The sequence below is a fragment of the Thermothielavioides terrestris genome, chromosome 4, assembly GCF_000226115.1.
Source record: "Thermothielavioides terrestris NRRL 8126 chromosome 4, complete sequence".
NCBI lineage: Eukaryota > Fungi > Ascomycota > Sordariomycetes > Sordariales > Chaetomiaceae > Thermothielavioides > Thermothielavioides terrestris.
The window spans coordinates 3,126,741-3,148,122 of NC_016460.1; the positions used below are offsets into that span (position 1 = coordinate 3,126,741).

At 58.7% G+C, this 21,382-nt stretch overlaps 3 protein-coding genes across 3 annotated transcripts; all 3 read left to right on the plus strand.

The window, feature by feature from the left end:
* The first annotated feature begins 234 nt into the window (after window positions 1-234).
* Window positions 235-1,877, plus strand: THITE_2119791 (uncharacterized protein). Its single transcript, XM_003655703.1, has one exon. The coding sequence runs from the start codon at window positions 481-483 to the stop codon at window positions 1,528-1,530; it is 1,050 nt and encodes a 349-aa protein (XP_003655751.1). The 5' UTR covers window positions 235-480; the 3' UTR covers window positions 1,531-1,877.
* Window positions 1,878-9,779: 7,902 nt separating this feature from the next.
* On the plus strand, window positions 9,780-12,752 carry THITE_2119793 (uncharacterized protein). Its single transcript, XM_003655704.1, has 2 exons — window positions 9,780-10,027; window positions 10,106-12,752. The coding sequence occupies exons 1-2, from the start codon at window positions 9,995-9,997 to the stop codon at window positions 12,632-12,634; spliced, it is 2,562 nt and encodes an 853-aa protein (XP_003655752.1). The 5' UTR covers window positions 9,780-9,994; the 3' UTR covers window positions 12,635-12,752.
* A 5,088-nt stretch (window positions 12,753-17,840) lies between these two features.
* On the plus strand, window positions 17,841-19,021 carry THITE_2119795 (uncharacterized protein). Its single transcript, XM_003655705.1, has one exon. It carries the CDS (start codon window positions 17,934-17,936, stop codon window positions 18,975-18,977), a length of 1,044 nt encoding a protein of 347 aa, XP_003655753.1. The 5' UTR covers window positions 17,841-17,933; the 3' UTR covers window positions 18,978-19,021.
* The last annotated feature ends 2,361 nt before the right edge of the window (window positions 19,022-21,382 follow it).

Sequence of the window (21,382 nt, forward strand, 5' to 3'; positions counted from 1 at the left end):
AATCGAAATTCGAAAGTTCCCTCGCTCAGCTTGCTGCCCAGGCGTGCATCTTTCGCCACCTCCTTGATCGGATTGATTATACATAGACATCTTGCCCGGCCCAGGGACAACTTGTGGTGCTAACCCCGGGAGGGTTTCGCTGTTGACTTTTGCTGGAGCCAAGCAGCAAAAGCGGACTACCTGTATAAAGGGGACGCGACACGTGGGTTAGGGTACGGAGATACACTCCACTCTGCTGCGGCTGCGCTCAGTGCGCTAGGTTCCGAGGAATCGGAACCGCCGCCAAGACCCGGCCCAGACCTCGCGTCAACACCACCCGACGCCGACAAAATTTCGGCCCCGCCAAACGGACCAAGCCTCGCGTCGTCACCCGAGGCGCGGTGTAACGAATTGCGCCCAATTGTTCATCGGGGTATGCGTCGGGCGCAGTCCTAACCTATCAGCTACGCAACTCAGTCGTCAACCTCGTGAACTTCGAAGATGGCCGCGTCTCTCTCCCTGGCCTTCAGGCCCCGATTGCTGCTTCTCGTGCGGCCGCAACCAGCTCCTTGCAAATGCGCCGCAACGCAAGCCCGCCTGCTCTTCCGCGCCCGCTTTTCCACCTCACGCCTCCTCCAAAAAATAGCTCGTCCGTCCCGGCCAGCACCGAAACCCGCCGCAAAGCCCGCGGCCCCGGCAGGCCCCAAGACCGCCCCAGCCCGCACCGCCCCTGCTGCCGTCGCTGGCTCCGCAACATCACAGGCCGCCCGCCTGCCTTCCACATACGCCGAGCAGCTCGCCCAGAGAGGGCGCACGCTGCTCTACGAGGCGCCCTCGCACTTCTGGTTCCGCGCCGGCTGCTTCTCCTCGGCAACCTTCTGCATCTCGTACACGGTCTACCAGTACTGGACCGTGATCCTGCACCCGCCCGAGGGGCTGATGTGGTGGGTTCCGCACGCCTTCGGCCTCATTCTGGTCTTCATGGCCGGCATGGGCACCTACTTCGTCATGGGCGCCGGCCGCATCGTGCGCTCCATCGAGGCGGTGCCCGCCGCCGCCGCTGCCGCCGCCGCGGCGAAGAAGATCGCGGCGGGCGGCGCCGCCCAGACGCCGCCCGTCTACATCGAGGTGGCGACCCGCCGCGTCGTGCCGTTCATGCCGCCCAAGAAGATGCTGTTCGCCCCCGAGGAGGTCCAGCTGCCGTTCAGGATGTACACCCTGTATGCGGCGAGGAACGGGGCCGACGCCGCGGCGGGCCAGAAGCCGTTGGGGCTGGCGGAGCGGGTGCGCGCCGAGCGGGCAGCGCGCGAGGCGAGGACTGCGGCGAGGAAGTACGCCATGGATCACATCCTGACGGCGCCGTTCCGCGACGCGGCCAAGGCGTTTGGCACCGCCTGGGCCGGCATCAAGCGCTCGTTCCACCGCGAGGGGTTTGCCAAGATCAAGTTGGGGAAGGAGGAGTACAAGCTGGATGTGACGGGCGGCTGGGCGCTGGATGATGGGCGTGCCATGGACAGACTGTTGCCGGTGAGGCCGAATGCCTTGCGGTAGGAGGGTCCGTGGGGTGAATTGGCGGGGCTGTATGATGCGGTGTGTAAGGTAGTTCTATGTGCGTGATACCATTTGGATGCATGTATATCTTCGCCATCCTTCGCTTCGGCCAACCGAGCGCAAGTCCTCAACAGGACAGTGCGTCGCTTCACATCTGATTGAGGTGAGGTTTGGAGATGAACGCGGGTTAAGCGCTCAGTCGTTGTATATATCTGTCCCATTCAAGGCGGCTCGATCGGTTGCCCTCTGTCTACGGTACAGGCGTCGAAACAATTCATCGGCATGCATAAGAAGCTGGTACGCTCCTGTCCCGGCGAACTTCTGCAACAATGCCGCATATCAATGCGGGCTTACGAACTCGTAACTCGCGTCATGATGCAGAGCATCCCAGCGATCAAGCGCCAACCACGACTCCGGACATTATGGGCTTTCTCCGTAAACCTGTGTGTGTGTCCATGGCTTGCTGGCGGCTAGCAGTCTTGGGCAGTTTCCTCAAGAGATCCCGCCCCGAAGGCATTGGAGCCGTGACAGGCAACGGGTTGGGGCAGTCCTGGATTGTCGACTGACCGTTGACGCCACATTCAGCGCAACAGTTCTTCGCGGTTCCTCGTCAGTCCATTGCTATTTCCAGTGCCTGGTTTTCGTTTACGGCTTCCGCATCTCGCAGTGTCACAAACAACTACTCAGTTCCAATTTGATCACCTATGCGTCAAACCTCACCGAAATCCTGAGCCTCGCTCGAACAAGAAGATGTTGAAACCACGAAGGCTAAGCTCAATCTGAGTGCCACCGTGGTCCTTGCTCGCTGACAATGTGAAACTGACAGCATACGCTGTACTTCTATCTCCGGGGGCTCTGACAGGACGTACTTCAGTGTACTGTGTACCCTCACTTCCGTCTCCATCCCGTCCCCAGCAGGGTGAGCCCATGGAATCTCCTGATCTGTCAGAGGACCCGGGAGTTTGATACCCAACTTCGTCGAATCTGGCGAGCAGACTGCGTGTCTGAAGTGGTAAGGGGACCTCCCACGATTCCTGGGTCCGCCCTGCTCCCCTTTCCCGGAGCTGATCCCACATGATCCCCTCCCGTCCGTTCTTCCGTGTCACTGGAAGACTCATTCCCTTGACATCATACAAAGGCCGCGCAATGGGGTCTCCATCGCTGGGACAGAGCATGTCAGACCAGTCATCAACTCAGTGTCAGGCAATAACCCACTCCGCCCGTACACCGCATCACAGACAACGACGATTACCGGGCGCAACTAGCTTGGATGGCATGTATACGGCATCCTGGGTTTGTGGCCGTCATTATGCCGAATTATAGTGGATAGTCTCGTTCTAAAACTTGATGCAGAGCCGGAACACTGGCCCAAATTACCCTCGTCCAAGTTACCCTCGTCCAAACGATCAGAGTATCAACCACCGCTCCTTCACTTCTTGTTGCCCCTGGAGACGCTCGAGAGGAATTGCGGACAAGGGTATGAGCTGTATGGCAAGGTCATCTGAAAGAGCCATGGCTGCCGCCATCCCCACACGAGTCGCGGGTCCATCACGAGTACCTGAAGACCGAGACACAACTTGTACCCCCAACCTTGGAACTCGACCATGCTTTACGTAGCCGGAAACTCAACCAGGACAACCATCCCCCGCAAACGCGCGGGAGGGCATCCGCCAAGCACCTACCTCCTCTCCATGGCATCCCGGAGCCCCGCGAATCGAACCCCACAAGGATCTCATCTGTAAGTTGAAACGCTCGGGAAGGGATACACCCGTGACCCGTCCCAACTTCACTCACCCGGGTGAAGGCGGAGAAAAGAAGGGACACGCACGCGGCGGCCTGTTCCAGCAAGCCGCAGGCCCAGGAACCCTCTGTTATCTCCTTACATGCCGGCGAGTCATGACGTGCCAAGCAGGAGTCTCTTTAACCCAGACTATTCCTCTCCACTTGTTCGGTCCCCATGGAGGGCAAGAGAATGCGATGCGCACTCCGTCCTGCGAGGACCTTGCCTTGATGCCGAGCGGCTAAAGGGAGCCGCTGCTGCCGCTGCTGGGCGGACGGACAGACAGCCAGGCAAATGGCCAGGAAGTCGACTATGATCATAATCCACAAACTTGTTTTAAGATCCCATGGGAAGAGTGTCCCTCCGGCAGTCAGATCGACCTACTGCAAGTGACGGACGGCGGCTGGTGAGGAAGACGGTGGGGGAAAGGGGAAAAAACGGCTGAAACCAGACCGGGGGGTGTATGTTCATACACTACTTACACTACACTACCAAGGTGTATTCCGCACATACCTACCTAATGCGGAGGTGTAGCAGACGGGGTCCGCGGCGGTATGTCGTGCATCGGTACACGGCACTAACCCTACCTCTCCTCACTCTTCCTTACCCTTGCCTACCTTACCATGCCGTTGTATGTATGCACATGTACGGAATCCTCCACCCTGCAGCCAAGACGTGCAGCAAGCACAGGAAAGCGGTCAACCAGCCGAGCAATCTGGGTCTGTGCCGCGGGGAAGCAAGGCAAGAGGGGACATGGGGAAGAAAAATCTCTTCCTGCATGGACATGCGCTTGCGATGGCATATAATGCGTGCGTACTATACCTACCTACCTACCTGTATGCACCTCCTCAGCATCAACGGAAGATATGTTGCGTGCGGTCCGACTGCGGCAATCTGGGGGACGGCACAGCATTCATAGTAAGACGGGACAAGACTCGTTTTGGCCTCACCTCCCTCTCACCTAGATCGAACCCCGCCCCTCCAGACTGCTCTGCTGCATTTGACATCTTGCGGTGAGGGACCAGACGCGATGGACAGCAAAACGACCAGTCGAGTAGGTTGTAGGCGCGGCGAGATTTGCCTCGGGTGAAGGCGAGGTGACAGATCAGAAGGCGGATGTGGGTTCGGTGTTCGCAACGGTAGTGGGGAGGTTATCCTCGAGATTGTCGTCTTCAGCGGGGTTGGTTTCAACGACGCTTGTCCGAACAGAGTGGATGTGGCCGGGAGTGGGCTTGGATGAATGGTGCGGTTGGTGGACTGAGAATGGGACGCAACGAGCCGCGCAGATCAGCAGGCTCGCTCACCCCGCTCGCCTCCGTCCTGCTGCTTCCTGTTTGCTACCGCACGGGCGGATATGGCCCCGCGGGATGTAATGGACCCCAACCAAGCAAGCCAGCAGTAGCAGGAAGAAGGAGATTTTTCTCTTCAGGGTCCTCCTCTTCCTCATCCCGAGCACAGACCAGGCGCAGACCAGTGACTGTCCGAGTTACAAGACGGGACAGCACCAAGAAAGAGAGTTGGAACAGAAGGCAGAGAGCCATGCAAGCCCACGGCGCAGCCTGAGAGGCTAATGCAATGCATGTGCATCAAGATAATCCAGGCAGCGCGCCTGCCCACCAACCGCCACCACCACCTTCTTTCGATCGGTCGCTTCCCTGCTTCCATCCAATCCAGCCGCAAGACATGCAGTTGCAGACAAGCCAAGCACATCCATACCGAGGAGAGAAGCGGTGAGAGGCGAAGACGGGAGAGAGCAATTTGGCGTATCACGACAGAGAGGCGACAAGCGAGGATTGCATTGGTATATCCCGCAGTATACTAGCTGTGGTAGTGTAAAAATAGTGTAGGTAGAGCGAGTCGATGAAGCGAAGGCACCAGAGCCTCTGCCCCGCATCAGGCTTTCCATTCAAATGTTCGTGCTTTTGGGGGGAGGAGACCCTGCAGAGAGTGGGGGTACAGCGCTGGGATGCCGGGGTGAAGGACACCGGATCCCGGCACGGTCAAGTCACCGAATAAGACGGCCCGGAAATGCCCAACAGGGTAGGCCGGTGATAAGGGTGGCTGGCAGCACCGGTGGCTCGCACGAAAACCGGGCAGGAATCAAGCGCCGTTGGCGCGCTCCTCCTATGTAACGCGCGCCGTTTTTGTGTTGCTGCCAGCGTGAAGCTGTCATGTGTGCGGGCGTCGTGTTTACAACGGTACGGAGTAGTGTAGTGTAGTCTCTGTGAGAAGTTCGAGATGTTTCAAGCAAGCGGATCCGTCGAGATCCTGGAAAAGTTACGTCATCGCAGACCCTGGGAGGAGGATAACGTTCATTCGGCTAAGTTACAAGTAGTGTTCATCGCGAGTTCTCCACACACCGAAGCAGCGGCTGTGGGGTCTCCTGCGCACCAGGTGTGTTCGCAAAAGTGCCCCATTGGACGCGCCTGCAAGCACAAGCACAAGCCGAATGAAACGGCATGCCTTCGGGCGGGCGCTGCTGATCTGCTTTCGGAGCACCCTTACTGGATGTGGTGTGCACTAGTGTAAGTTTGAATGGACAGCACGGCAGTCTCAGCTGTGGGTCGCGGGCGACGGCCGACAAAAAGCCTGGTTTTCGAAGCAGAGATCTACTCCGTCGTCCACGGCGATTCGGCCGCCGGTGCGGGCCATCTCGCGATCTTCGGCGCCGGGCTGTGCGGACTGACGGAAGCGGCGCCGAACGTGTCTCTCTCCAATGTTCAACCGAGGTTCGAGTCCGTGAATTTCTGCTGGATTTAGCAAAAAGGGCCTTCCCAAATGCTGCTGTGCATTCCGTATACATCCGTAGTGATCCCACATCCCACTCGTCTGAATCTGTGGGGACTGTCGCCATGGATCTGCAACCAAGACCCCTAGTAGGTGCTTGGAGGGGTTGGACGGGTCCAATCACCTACTTTCCAAGCCTGTAATGCGGAAGCGCAGCCAATAATAGCTGCGGCGAATCGTGCCGTATGTACCGATGTCATGAAAATCTCCGTGCAGCTCCAGTCTCTCCATGTGAAGGAGGCGGTGAGTCTAGAGCGCCGAGGAAAGCATGCGAAGCTGGTAGTTATCTCGAAACAGCCGCGACTTGTGCAAGTACAAGGTTGACGCCGTGGGTTCTGGCAATCTCTGGCCAAAGGCCAGTTGTCGCGGCGACCCATGGAGGAACGGTTGCGAGACTCCATCCCAAGCGAATATTGGACAAGGACGGCGGGAATGCGGCTTTCCTCTCGGAGCAAGCGGAGGCGCCCGTGTGGAAGGTGAACCTGGAGACGGTTCAGTTGCCGGCGTCTCACCTGCAGCGTTGTGCCAGGCTTGAAGTCGATGGGCACGCCCCTTACACTCCCCCAATCATAAATCGCCGGAGCGCGAGTGCCATGGAAGATGACATAATGGCGTCCCACGAGACGGTTAAGTTACTGCAGTTCATCCACTCCAACAGGCCATCATCGATGCCGTCTCGTTCGAGTTTCGGGGAAATCACATACCACACAGGACACTGCGTAGGACGCCCGGCAGTGGTATCTTACGATCGTCCCGCAATCTGCAACACCTGAGCTGATCAGAGTTCGTGACGGCAGGGTTGATCCTTGGGCCCCGTGCTGTCTCCCTTCGGTGCCTGGGAGCGGTTGATAAATGTCGGCTCCCAACCAACATGGCATCCCGGAGAAAAAGGGAGCAGAAACAGGCTGCTGAACGGGGAAAAAAGCTGGCGAGGACCGTCATTCCCCGAGGCCGGCACCGTTATCGCCGCTTCTTAGATACACGACCCTGCGACCTGCCGGTGAGCAAGAAAAAGGTTTCCCCTTACTGGCGAATGGAGTGCCGTTTTCAAGCGTTGGGTAACCCCTGCCAGCTCGGCCGCAGGTCTCTCCATGGTTACTCAGCGCGGGACAACGGCACGCGGTGAACGGGGCGACTCCTTTGTGATGCCGGTCGCGTGTCCCCGTCCCGCGCACAGCAGTACCCAGCCGATCGACAGTTCTGGATGCTAACGTTACATGAAGGACAACGACGGATTCTTGTGCCTCGAAATTGCCTTCTGGTGATCCCAACGGCGGACGCTGCAGCAGACCGTTGCGAGGCCCTGGTCGCACACTCGGATTGCGGCAGGCCAGAGCTTGCACACTTTGGGTGATGGCGCCTAGTGAGCTCAACCGTACCCGGAGGCATAAAGATGTAATCACCGGTTTTCGGGGTACGGTACGGATATTCAGCGACATGCCGGCTCGCCAAAGTAAACAACGTTCTGCGAGAAACGTGAATGAAACAGGGAAAAGAGGCATCATGCCTGTTTGCAAAAGGAGGAAGGACCATGACCGAAACGCCCCTCCGAAGAACCTGTGACCCCGCGAAGATCCTCAAGGTGTCTGCTGTGTACAGCCAGGAGCGCGCCGCTCCTTCCTCACCACACCGGTTCTGATGGTTGATTTGTTGCTCTGCCGCGCAGCCAAGACATCTCAGCTCGCCATCTCCGTACAGTGCATCTACTGTACGGATCTCTGAGCGATTCCCCACCGCCTCACCCGTCCACTCGGAGCCGATGAAGGCTGCGAATTGTAACTATCGCATCTCGCCCGCCCGCCCGCGGTCAATTAGTCGGCTGATTCTGTCCTACTCGATCGAGTAGGATGGGCGGTCAGCCTCCTGCTACGTGCGGACTGCATGTACTGATGGCGCAGCCCTACAATCTCGAGACATGTGGGCATCCTGCGGGAGATGTCTCAAGTCCTATCCGTACATCTTACGCAGAGAGTAAACTCTGTCACGAAGTCCTGTGTAAGTCATTCCCGACCTTGTGCACGATGCATGGCCCTGCCTGCGCACGCGATTGGCTCGAGATGCCAGCTGCAATTCAGCGCCTATGCTCCCGCTACTGCGCCCAAAAGGCCACGCAAATTTTATCCCTTAATTCTGGCGCTCTGGAAACCGGAGCGGCCTGAGGTGGTGATTGATCTCCTGTGGCCGCGTGGTCTCGAATGGTCGCCCGGCCGATACGGCAGCCCGGGCCCCGGTGATTGGATTTTACATACTGCGCGAAAGTCTCCAGCTTCCCAGTTGATAGTTGACAGTGCGAGAATCATCCAAGAGGTTGCTCCGGCGAGACACGGGTTGTGGGAAATTGCCCACCTGCCCAGCTTTCCAGGTTTCTGCCGTTGACCCCGCTGCTCGCATGGCGCCCATGCCGTTCCAGGCAAGCGTGCGCCGCCTAACCTTGCAGCAACTGGTCCTTGCGCGAGCACCCGTCAGTCAAGTGAACTGGACCCCCATGAACCTGCAGCTTTGGTGCGATCCATATTTTAATTTGGCTCTGCCCGGGCCCCCTCACCACCAAAAAAAGGCCATCGGCTTTCCCTAGTTACCCTCTCCTTCCCTCCCGCGACGGAAAGACGCTGCACTCCCCAGCGCGTCGAGAGTGCAAGCGCGGGCAGGTTTTCTTTTTTTCACGTCACCTCATCTTCACCATCTTCACCGACTCTGACTCCGGCTCCGCTGCCCGGCTGTTCCCCGCCATCCCCGCTCCTCCCGCCGACCGAATCAATAATTGTGCTGCTTAGCACATTGTGCGGTCGCCCCGAACACAGATCAAATTCCCGAAGAAGCCTCGATACCTTGGGGGTTGCAGTCCGACCGTCATAGGTTTCCACTGGTGATTGCAACTTCGAGCTCGCACGCGGTGAGTCAACTGGTGTTCCCGTTCGATTTTCCTTTCCCCGTCCCTTCGTGTGCAGCGTGCCAGCGAGCGACCGTTCCTCCACCTATACGCCCCAGACTGCGTGCCACGACGATGGTTGTCCAACTACATGCCACCGTGGAATTCCGGATGAGGCTCCGTCTGGTGACTTTGTCTTGGCCTTCAGCTTTGCGCCGCGAGATCTGCCCATGCGCGACCCTGCGGCCCATTCCTTCGTTCGCCTGTGGTACCCGTGGCTGTGCTGTACCGGCCGCCAACAGAGGTCATTGTTGCCTGTATTGTTTTCTCTTTGAGCAGCCACCGCTTTTGTCAGCTGCGAGGAATGACGGGGCCCCGCGGGTTTGTCTTGGGCGACATTCTTTGAGTCCCAACCTTGGCCTTGAAACCGGCCTCGAGTCTCGAAGGCATGGGACGCCCCGTCGACCACGCGAACGACCGGCCACAGAAATGAGCCACGGCCCGGTGTACCCCCGCGACCCTGGTCTGTCCTGCCGAAACTTTGTTCTCCGCGGCCAGCCTTCTGATGCCTTATAATCCTGCGCCGCACAGCCGCCATCCCCGCAAACCGACCGATTCCGCGATCACGACCCGATTTGACACTGGCCGAGTCTCGCCGCACTCCAACATCGTCTTTGGACCGGCGCCATCCGCTGGCCACGGCAGCTGCTGGTCGCGTGCACGCCTTGTTCCCTGGCCCCCCTGCTGTGCCTTATCACCAGCCATACAGACGCCGAGCGTCTTGCGCAAGGTGACCAAGGCGCCTAACTGACATATGACCCTAATCAGGCTGCTGTCCGACCTTTGGCACGACACGATCCTCACCATCGCCAGAGCCGTGTCCGTCGATACGGCCGTCGATAAGCGCTTGCCCGACGACGGGCTCGAGATCCGACTTCTTCTCCGTCCCCCAGGCCTGGGGCTCGCAGCCTTCCGCTCCTTTGAAATATCGCTCTCTCATGCATCTCTACCCATAACGAAATACCAAGATGGACTCGGAAGACGGGGAATTCTTCATCAAGGTATGTTGCGTATTCTACGGCAAGCAGGCCGTCCCGCCGCGCTCAAGTGGCGGAGCTGACAGTTCTTGGTCGGAATAGCAACTCGCCCACTTCGTGCGCACCCACGAAAAGGCGCTTGCCAATGCGCTTCAGTTCCGGAGGCAAAACGCACCTCGCCACGGGGCTTCACAGAGTGTGTCGTCAATCCCCACGGGAGCCGTGCCGCCGTCGCCGTCCGTCCCAGAAAGACCCTCGACATCCGCCTCGACGTCGAGCACGCTCGCTGCCGCCCTCTCGCTCGGCGCCCTAAGCTTCACATCCCACAGCGTCAAGTCGGCAAAGCTGGCTCTCACCCCACATCATTTGTTCTACCTGCTCTCCCGCTTCGAGGAGCTTGGCATCCCTGTCGGGCCGATGAAAGTCCGCCTCGAGAACCTTCACGATAGCACGGCCTCGGCAAACTACGTCTCGTTTCTCAGTCAGACGCAGCGCTCCAAAAGCCGCGGTTCCGATGTCGGCTCGATTCGCTCCGTCTCAAGCATCAGGAGCGTCATGTCTGGCATGTCTGCCCTCTGGGCGACCTTCGGGTTTGGCTCAAGCATTTCCGCCGCCCGAACAGAGAGGCAAAAGGCTGCGATCCAGGCTGACTTGAAGTATTTGTATTCTGCCTTCACCAAGATCCCCTGCTTGAGGTTAGCCCCGGACTGGCGGGCCCGCCTCATCAAGGGCTACGAGGAGTTTCCCTTTGACTCGGCGGTTCCGCTCTATGTGTTCAAGAACGTGCAGGCCCTGGAGGTCAGCGATATCGACTTCAGGCAGTTCTTCGGGTGGGACAGGCTTGCCGAGCAGCTCCGATCCCTTACGCTCAAGCGTGCTAGCGTGGACGACCCAGCCGACATCTTGATCGATATCGTACTGGACGACATGGACAAGCGGCGTCGCCGTACATCCAAGAGCCAAGTATCGCCCACCAGGCCGTGGCCGGCGACGACCAGCCCTCGAAGAAGCCCGACAATATCCAACAGCGACCTTCAAAAGTCCACCCCAATCCCGGGTTCCCCTGGGCCGCGGAAGTCGACGGCGGACTTGCAGGTCGGGTCGCCGAACTGCGAAGTGGGAGCTGACCAGGATGGCTCGAGCTTCCCGGACAGCAGGAGACCGTCTATCGCTAGGATTGACGGCGATGAACCGCATTCACCTTCAAAGGACGATACCCGGACGCGGAGTCATTCTCCACGGCGACCTGGGAGCTCTAGGAACCCGTCAACCAATGTTCGTGGGTCTCACAAGGTCCGGCGGTCCGGGTCCGGCAGTTCCCACTCAAGTCTCTCGGATTCGTGGCACAACTCCCGCGGGAGCTCTTCCAACCTCTTGGCCATGGGCATTCTCCCGGCTTCCAAGTGGCGCTTCCTCAAGCACCTGAGTCTGGCGGACAACTCGCTGACCGTCATCCCCGCCGCGAGTCTGGCGCCTCTCGCCAACACGCTCCATTCCCTCGATCTTTCTTCGAACCTGTTCACGCAGATTCCCGACAGCCTCGCATCACTCACTGCCCTGCGTGCTCTGAACCTGGCCCATTGCATGATTGACTCACTGCACTCGCTCACGCGCAACCCACTGCCGGCAATCACCGCCCTGAACCTGCGAGCCAATCGCCTGCAATCCATTGCGGGCATTGAGAAGCTCCTGCCGCTCGAGAGGCTGGATTTGAGAGACAATCGTCTGACTGACCCGATGGAGTTGGCCCGGTTAACCGGAATCCCCGAGATCCGCGAGGTGTACGTGGAAGGGAACCCCTTTACCCGCACCCACCGCGACTACCGCATCACCATCTTCAACCTGTTTCGCCAGACTCCCGGGTATACGGAGGATATCACCATTGATGCTGCCGGGCCAACGTACTCGGAAAAGCGCTACCTGGTGGAGCGAGTTGAGGTGCCGCCTGCCGTTCCAGTGGTTAAGCCTGAACCCCCGGAGATACCCGCTGTCGATGTCAGCAAACCGGCCATCATTTACGACGCTCCGCCCAGGGAACCTGCCGTTCTCCGGAAGGAAAGGCCTTCGTCCAAGACTTCCTCCAGCGAAGTCAACACGAGCTCGACGCGGCGCCGCAAGATGCCTAAGCGCCGCATCGTGGATCTAGCCACAAACGACAAAGCTGCGCCGTACACGCGGCCTGTTGGTCGTCATGCGGCCAGCGCCATCACTACCGCCGACTCAGAGAGCCACTACCGCACTTCGCAGGCACCTGAGGCAGCTGAGGTGTCGCAGACTGGTTTGGCGGAGAGCGCACTTCCAAACAACCCACAGGAAGCCAGCCGAAATGTCCCGAGGATCGACACCAGCGTTGCTTCACGGATGCCCTCCTTATTCGGGTCACCAGGAAGTAACGTTGACTGGGACGTCGGTGGCGAACTCTACCGCCAGAAAATCGAGGACCTCCGCAACAAGGTCGGAAACAGCTATCTGAGCGTTCTCAGCGAGGAGGGCTGGGACCCCGCGTCTCATCCTCCAGATTATCGCCAAACGGGCGAGTTCAGCGCTCCTTCTCCGTCGATCCATTCAGATGCAACGATACCCCGAGCAGCGAACGTGCAGGCGATTTCCAGCGGTGGCACTCTCGCCTAGTCGTCGGCGTCGTCCTCGTTTTCTCTCTTCATATGCCCCGTCATCTTTGTGATACCCAAACCGCTCTCCTCTTCTCTCCTCGGATCAAAAGGTGCCCCCCTCTCTCTCTTTCACCCGGCTCGGCTCGCGGAAACCGGGCTGGATACAGACAGAAGAGGGATGGATATACCCATTGTTGTACCATTGGGCTTGGTTGGTTGGTTGTGTTGGGCTTTCCCTGTCTTTGAACGACGATGACGACGAAGACCGCGACGAAGGGCAACGGGATGGAGCGCGTTGGTTCGGGACCGGGACGGAGATACCCCCAAGATCTCTCTGTGGTGACCATTCTGTGGGGACTGTTTGAGTCCCATCTGCCGGGTGGTCAGGATTGTTGCATTTGGTTTCCTGGGTTCCTGTTTCTTTTCTTTGTTTTCTTGCTTCGTACTTTCCCCACCCTTTTCTGTCTTGCATTTGGGTGACGCACGGCACATTGCACCGGAGCATATTGCATGCATGCATACCATGGGCGTTGTAGGAATTGGGTCCGGGTCCGGGGCCGGATTGGTTGGCGTTTGGTTTCTGTTCTAGTTGGTTGGGAGGTTGGTCTGCCTTATTTTTTGCGTCTTGTTACTTTTATTTTTTTCCTCTCTTCTGGTTCTGCTGCTGTTGTGGAAGGCTGGCTGGCTGGCTGGCTGGGATGGGAGTGGGGGTTTGCCCTTCTCCTGGCTCTTTTTTGCTTTTTTCTCTTCTTCTTTAATACCCCCGTCTCTTCATCCAGTGACCGCGGTCGCTGTGTTCTTGGTGTGATTTTTGTAGAAACTGGCTGGGTGGATGGATGGATGCTGGATCCGGCGGCTGGCGGCTTTCTTGTACAAAATTCTGTTTGGTGTGTTTTTCGCTGGGAGTTTCGAGATGATGGTATACACAGTGAGAGGGAGGGAGAATGTGGCAAGGGGAAGACTGGTCCAGTGTTTTGGCGAGTTGGTTGGCACATGACGGGGACGGACCGGTGAAATGAAAACGTTCGGAGACACCTGTTCTTGTCTCGGCATTGATGATCTCGCGCTTAGTGTTTTGTGTGTTTTTGTGCATATGTGCCGTGCTTCCTGTGGTGAGAGTAGTGTATGCCGCAGTGCCCGTAGCGACTGCTGCTGGCTGATTTCGCGGTGTGTCGTTAACCTTAATCCATCCTATGTCTGTCTCTTCTCGCTTTGCCCCATTTGCTTGCTCGGGCTTTGTGTCTCTGCTTGCCGCTTCTTTTGTTCTTCGTTCATTTGAGACACCTGCAACGGCCCTGCCTGCGCGCCGTTAAAGATGGTGTCGATCGACGCATTTCACGTGGTGTGGCATCGGGTGAGACCCCGGGAAGGCCCCGGTGGTCGACGGCAACACTTGCAAGTTGTGTTCTGCTGTGCTTTGATGGGTGGAGATTATGATGGCGCACCACTTCTATTACGACGTGCCTTCTACCTGCTACCTGCCTACTTGAGATATGAGAGAAACTGGTTTCCACGGCTTTAGCTGCCTATTGGCATATCTGGTGGTGCGTGGGCTGGGGAAGGCTCTGAAGCAATGTTGACTGCAAGAAAACGGGGAGGGGTTCGTTCTGCGGATGGTGGAGTTAACTGCCTCTAGGTAATTGGGGAACGGTGTCAGACAAGTCTTGATGCCACAGTCGAAAAAGCCCCGTCTTGCGAAGTCTCTATCTAGTTGTCGTCGCATATGTAATCCCCTAGCTCCTTGGCCTATCTCTGCTGACTACTCTGGTCAATACTCTCTTCAGGACGTCGAAAGGTTAGTGGCAGCATGGATGCCTTAGTCTGAGAGATGCCGAAGAGTGTCGTTAGACATCCGTTCCGGGACAGCGGTATGAAGATAGATGCCAGAGGTATGTCATGGCGGATGATTGTCTTTAATAGTGAGTTAGTGCTAGAATCTAGATAGGTAGCTGAGAATGCGAGTACCGCTTAAACGTTGCGATTGGAGGGTCAGAGAGCTGCAATCTCCCTCTTCAACTGGAGGGTAAAGTTGGAATTTCGATGCTGCTGCGCAGTGCCAGGAAAGGAGTGGGGTTTGCAGATGATGGTGCGGGTGCCGACAATATCCTGCACCCAGTGGCCAGCATCCCACTTCAGTACTCTTCACGGGTGCAGAGAAGCACCAGCCGACGAGTTTAAGGCTGGGAGACCTGACTGCGAAAAGAGATGGACAATCCGGCTTGAATATTGTTGAGGCTCTGTTGCTGAATTTGCCAGAACACATCCACTCAGGGTGTCCTGTGGAAAGGAACGCAAAAAGAATTGCCTGAGCGGCCGGGGTCGGCAATTCGGCAAGAGCAATTGGAGATGCTTCTGCCAAAGAAGTGAATGCTGTCCCCAACAATACTTGAAGGCAATTCGACAAGATGGTTAACTCTCAAAAAGATGAATCTCAGCATGCCAACGGAAGGAAAGAGTGCGAAAGGTCAATACATGCATGGTTGGTGTCCTGGGGCTCCGAAGCCGGGGAGGCCAGGCGAGCGTCATCGAGGGCTGTCGCAACGGAGCCTGCGATGGAGCCTGCAACCGAGTCGCCGCTCTCTCGAGATGGGCGACTCTGGCGAATGCGCTCAGCCTCTGATTGGCCTGGCGCATCTCCGATCTGCTCGTTGAATTCGGAAGGGGGAAGTGGAAACGCAGATGGGGGGTGTGTGCCAAGGCTTGACTGGGTGGCTATCACGTCATTCGGGTCCGTCCCCAGCCGGCCATCAGACGAAACTCAGCCCTACGGGATGCCGCCGGCAACGTGCTGCAGGAACGTCGACCATGAAAATGCCATGCTTGAATTCATGACGCTTGTATCTGTATATTAAACAATCCGCAGGAATTACATGCCTCAAAGATGTCTTACCACCCGAATTCACATCACGCTTCTGGTTTTGACACTCTGGAAGCGGTTTCGTCTTATCCAGGAGCACAAAGTAGTTCGTCCCGACCTGGCAGGCTCTTTCACGCTTAATGGCCTGCTAAAGTCAGCCAATGTTATTCTGACGCTTGCCAAGCGATCGCCGACAGGCGGTTGTTGTGGGGTCGACATGCAGATCAATGTTCCCCGCAAAACGCAGCAGAAAGGAAAACATGGCGGCCAATTGCAAATTTAATTTGAACAGCAGCCGCCTGAGCGATTCCACACAAAACCAAAAAAACCTCCATCAATTTTTACCAGCAGCGTCTGACCCTGTTTTGCCGTTTTGCTTGGCCACCAGAGCGTGGTGGTGCGAGTTTCGTTGTTGCGCTTTTCACTCTCGCATGCAACTTGCAGGCGCTAGACAGCCCGAGGCTTTGGTTCAGACGCACGGTCCATTTCCATTTTCGTCGATTTGTCAATGAGGCTGCATTTACGTAATCCGTCACAGGGAGGATCCGCCACCTCGCCCAGCGCAACCCCTTGCTTGCGCACGCTGATTGGCCAGCACCTCATCACGCCTCGCGTTTTCCAGAACGTCACGTCTTGCGCCGCCCTGGACGCCGCCCAGCATTCCGCATCGCCAGCCATCACCACGAGCCTCTAGCTGGCCTGCGGGCACACGGTCGCGTCCGGCCCGGCGAATCTGTCTACTCCCGGCGAATGCTGGCGAAGAGCCGCAGCCGTCCGCGAGTGACCCCGCATTCCGCGACACGCCCCGACACGCCCAACCAGTCTGCGCTGACTGGGCCATTAACCCGTATTTCCACTGACATCGCGCGCCTTTTCGACATCGGCCTCTGTACAACTGCTTCCGCACGACCGGCCGGTTATGGCTCCGGCTCCAGCAACCCCGAGGCGCACTGCGCGGGGCCGTCCTCGGGGCCGCCCCAGGGGCCCCGGTTCCGCCAGCGCGTCGCGCTCCAAGCGCGCTGTCCCCGACGGTCCAGCCACCGAGCCGCCTCCCAAGCGACGCCGATACATTCCCGGTGGCCCTGGCGGCGGCGGTCGCTTCGTTGACGAGGACGGCACCGAAATCCCCACCGAGTCCCTCGGCCCTTCCACCACCGCCCCGCGATCCAGAGCCGGCCCTGCGGCCCAGGCACAGCCTACGCCAACCGTGTACCCGCGCAGAGAGCGCAGCACGCGGATCCGCACCGCCGTCAACCGAGATGAGCGAGATGATATGCAGTACAGCTCCGCCGCCGCCGTGGCTGCCGCCGTCGTGCAGAGCGAAGGGTACAAGCCCCGCGAGGAGCGAGGCTGGGAGGAGTTCCACCCCAATCTCGACATCGAGGCCACCTTCATGATGTACCATGCCGACGAAGTCGACGGCATCGTCAAGTCAGTCCCGCCGACACCGACACCGGCGCCCGCCCCATCCTCCGGCACCCCGCTGAACGGCGCCGACACTCCCACCAAGGAGGCAAATCCGGGGCCCGCGAACGACATGAACGGAACGCCAAGCGGACAGGGAAAGCCTTCTCTCGCCGGCCCACTGGATACTCCGACCAGGCGTCGTGTCGGCAGACCGCCACGTGATTCGTTCTCGCTGTACGCCACCCGGACCCTCGAATCTGGCGCAGGCGCGGGCGCAGCCCTCAAGGTTCCCAAGGTCCTCCCCATCCACGGCCAGTCCTCGAAGGAGCGCCTCGATCTGAAGCAGCCCCAGTTCCGCAAGACCAACCGTATCGCCCTCTTTGAGAGCAAGACCTTTGGTCAAGCACGCTATGTCGACAAGTCGATGATGAACGTCGGCTACCAAGAGAGCGACAACTTTATCCGACCGGATCGCAACCTGCTCAAGGCGACGGATGCGAACATGGAAGAGGAGGTCGAGCAATCCGGCGCCGCGAAGTCCGATGGCGAGGTCCCCCAACACCCGGCCGGCGCTGTCGGCCGGGTCGAATATGACATGGACGAGCAGGACGACATGTGGCTCGAGAAGCTCAACGCCCAGAGAAAGGCCGCCGAGCTCGATCCGATCACGCGCGAGATCTTCGAGATCACCATCACCAAGATCGAAAAGGAGTGGCACGCCCTCGAGAAGCGGATACCCAAGCCGAACCCGAAGCCGCCGCAGACCCACAGGCCTCGGTCGAGCTCGGCGGCCGCGGTTAATGGCGAGCCGCAGGCCGGCGAGGAGCAAGATAGCAAGTGCGCCGTCTGCGACGATGGCGATTGCGAGAACACGAACGCGATTGTCTTCTGCGACGGCTGCGACCTGGCCGTCCACCAAGAGTGCTATGGCGTCCCGTTCATCCCCGAGGGCCAGTGGCTGTGTCGCAAGTGCCAGCTTATTGGGCGCGGCATTCCGGTGAGTAACTTGTTGACGAATTTTTTTTTTTTTTTCTTTCGGCGGTGCTGACTCGGAATGTTGCAGACCTGCATTTTCTGTCCAAATACCGACGGGGCGTTCAAGCAGACCAACTCGTCCAAGTGGGCGCATCTGTTGTGCGCCATGTGGATCCCCGAGGTCTCTCTGGGCAACCACACCTTCATGGAGCCGGTCATGGAGGTGGAAAAGGTGCCCAAGACTCGGTGGAGGCTGACGTGCTACATCTGCAATCAGCGCATGGGAGCCTGCATCCAGTGCTCTAATAAGAACTGCTACCAGGCTTTCCACGTGACGTGTGCCCGTCGCTGCCGCCTCTTTCTTAAGATGAAGAACGGCCAGGGCGCTTTGGCCGTGCTGGAAGGCACCCTCCCGCTCAAGGCGTTCTGCGACAAGCACTGCCCCCCGGACTACGCCGAGAAAAACGGCATCGCTCAGGCGACGAGGGACGCCAAGCGCTTCTACAAGCGCACCATGAAGGGCCGCATCTGGGCCGACAGCCAAGCGTCGGCCCTCCAAATCGCTGCCACGCACCGCAACGCCATCACCGAGCATCCGCCCGACGAATCGCAGATAACAGGCGCCAAGGTCTCGGCTGTGCTCGCAGATAAGAAAAAGGGCCAGCCCCCGAAGAACGTCTGGAAGCTGCCATCCGGCGCCCCCGTCATCCCCCAGGCCGTGTACGATCTGGTCGAGAGCGCGCTTGCGAGGTTTCCGATCCGCAAGCGAAAGGACTTTGTGGCCGAGGCCTGCAAGTACTGGACGCTCAAACGCGAAGCGCGCCGCGGCGCCGCCCTGCTCAAGCGCCTGCAGCTGCAAATGGAGACCTTCTCGTCCATGGAGCTGACGAGGCGAAACTTCGCGGCCATGGGCCCCTCCGGCAAGGCGAGGCTCACCCGGAGGATCGAGTTTTGCCGCGCCCTCATTAAGGACCTCGAGCAGCTCAAGGAGCTAGCCGATGCCGTCGTGCAGCGCGAGGAGGCGAAGCTCGAGGCGGCCGAACTCGAGCAGGACTTTGTCGACACCTGCTACTTTCCAATCTTCAAACAGTTGCAGCCGATCCTTGACAAGGCATTTGTGTAAGTTACCCATCCGACGGGACTTTCCTCGCATGGTGGCCTGTCAACAGCAACAGCTGACACGCTTTTTATCTAGCCTCGACAAAAACGTCTTCAAGCAGGGCTTCCAGGAACTCCAAGACAGGATGGATAAGCGCTTCTACACGACAACATTACCTTTTGCGCGTGACCTTTGCCAGGCTATCAATGCTGGCATTAACAACCCCCCGCCATCGTCAGCGGCCCAAGATCCGCGGACGGAGGCCCGCGATGCCTCGCCCTCAAAGCACAATAACTTCTCAGAAGTCGCGGCCCGCAAGCGCTTGGGCAAGAGGATCCTGAAGCTGCTCCAGCCATACCTGGAGGGCGCTCTGAGGGCCGAGGCCGAAATCTGCGGCACGCCCGTCGAGGCGCTGCAAAAAGAGCTCGAAGCCATGCTGGAGGCGAGCGTCGAGGTGCGGCAGCCGCCGGCCGCGAGCATTGTCGTATCTAGAGAGAACGACGCAGCCGCTCAGCACGACCGAGACGTCGACATGGCCGACGCCCCCGCAGAGGGCCAGATCATCGTCGCCGACCACAGCGAGGGCGAGGAAGACGCCGAGGGCGAGCCAGACATCGACGTGGGAGGCGGTCCCGACGACCCCATGGAGGCAGAAGGGACGAACGGCGGCGCGGGTAACATCGAGGTCAGGCGCTACGGCGAGCCCGAGGTCGACACCCCCGGAGAGCTTAACGACGCCCTCTCCTCAGCTGCCTCCGTCGCTGGCAACCAGCAGCCTCCCTCCCTTAAAGACACTGCCACGAACCTCACGAACGGCTCCCCGAACAAACCCACCTCCTCCGCCTCGCCTCCGTCGCTGCCCGGCGCCAGCTACACCCACCACCATTTCTCCCCCGCCCATCAAGCTCCGCCCAACAACAACAGCAACTCCCTTCATCCCAGCGGCCCGCTCACGCCGCCGCAATCCAACGACTCCACCACCTCAGGCTCCTTCACCGCCACCGCGGCAACCACCACCACCACCGCCGCCGCCGCTGCTCCTTCCCACGACAGCCACCAAGACAACAACAACCCCTCCTCCTCCATCATCACCAACAACACGACTACCACTGCTACCATCGCAACCTCCACCACCACCTCTACTACCTCCACAGCAACAGCAACGACGACAACCGCCACGACGAACCCGCTCTCGGACGGCGGCGTGCCGTGGTACCTCGCCGGCTTCGAGCCGCGCGGCACCAGCGCGGCCGAGCAGCGCTGGACCACCGGCCGCGACGCCCTGCGCAGCCTCAGCGAGGAGCTGACCGACATGGACGAGGAGGCGCTGCGCGACCTCGAGTTTGACGTCGATGAGGAGAACACCATCACCATCGGCGGCGGTGGTGGTGGTGGCGGTGAGGGTGGCCCGGATCGTGGGGAGGGGGCTGATGAGGGGGAGGCGGGAGAGGATGGTGGTGATGAGGATAATGGTGGTGGTGGTGAGGGGGGGATTAGGTTGAGAGGAGGGACCGTGGGTAAGAGGAGGGGTGCAACCGCGGCGGCTACGGCTGCTGCTTCGGCTGCTACTGGGCAGAAAGGGGCGTCTGGCGGGCGGTTTTCGCTGCGGAAGGGGGTGCGGAGTTCGGCGCGGCGGCGGTAGCGAGACCTCTTTTTTCTTTTTCGTTTTTACTTTTCTTATTTTTTTTTTCTTTTCTGTTCTTGTCATTTGCCTTCTCGTTGACATTGCTTTTCTCTTCCCTCTTCGCTTCTCAAACCTTACGTTGTTGTGATTCGATTGATGCCCGAGGAGGACGAATTGGGCAGGCTGTATGATGGAGTATTGGGGATCTGTCTGTTTACGGGTTGGCTTCTTTCTTCTTCACTTTCTTCCCCCGCCCCCTTTTACGGTACTTTGTGCTGGCCTCCCTCGCCAACTACGGGCTATTTCCCTCTTCCCATCTGTCTCCCGCAAAAGGGCGGACTCCTTATTCTTTTTCGTCGTCGCCTTCTTCTTTTCTTTTATATCGCGCCCCCCACCGGCGTGGTTTGGCCTGGAGGTTTGATCCGGAGGAATGGGTCACATGTGGACAGCACCACCCACGTATATTTGCACTCCCATTTGCGGGGTGGTTGTTGCTTCGATCGGTTCTCGCTGGTTTCGCGGTCCATTACCAGGGCAATTTTCTTTTTTTCCTCTGTTCTAGTTGTGCTGCCTTGCGTTGCGTCAAAGCATCGTTGATTCCCCCAATTTTTTTTTTTCTTTTTGTCGCAGACTTCTGTTTCGCTCCGCTCGCAAAGACAGGGATGGAGATTCCCAGCAATAGGGACGGGGTGGGACATGGATGGATGGATGGATGGATGGATGGATGGATGGATGGATGGTATGCTGGGGAGGGGGAAGCAGAGTCTGTCTGTGTGGATTCTCTCCAAGCTATGGTTCTGTTACG

Bases quoted from the DNA above. Each gene is read 5' to 3' on its own strand.
- THITE_2119791 (XM_003655703.1), top strand. From the start codon at position 481: ATGGCCGCGTCTCTCTCCCTGGCCTTCAGGCCCCGATTGCTGCTTCTC.
- THITE_2119793 (XM_003655704.1), top strand. From the start codon at position 9,995: ATGGACTCGGAAGACGGGGAATTCTTCATCAAG. The intron at 10,028-10,105 runs GTATGTTGCGTA...TGGTCGGAATAG, and splicing joins ACGGGGAATTCTTCATCAAG to CAACTCGCCCACTTCGTGCG.
- THITE_2119795 (XM_003655705.1), top strand. From the start codon at position 17,934: ATGTTGCAGACCTGCATTTTCTGTCCAAATACCGACGGGGCGTTCAAG.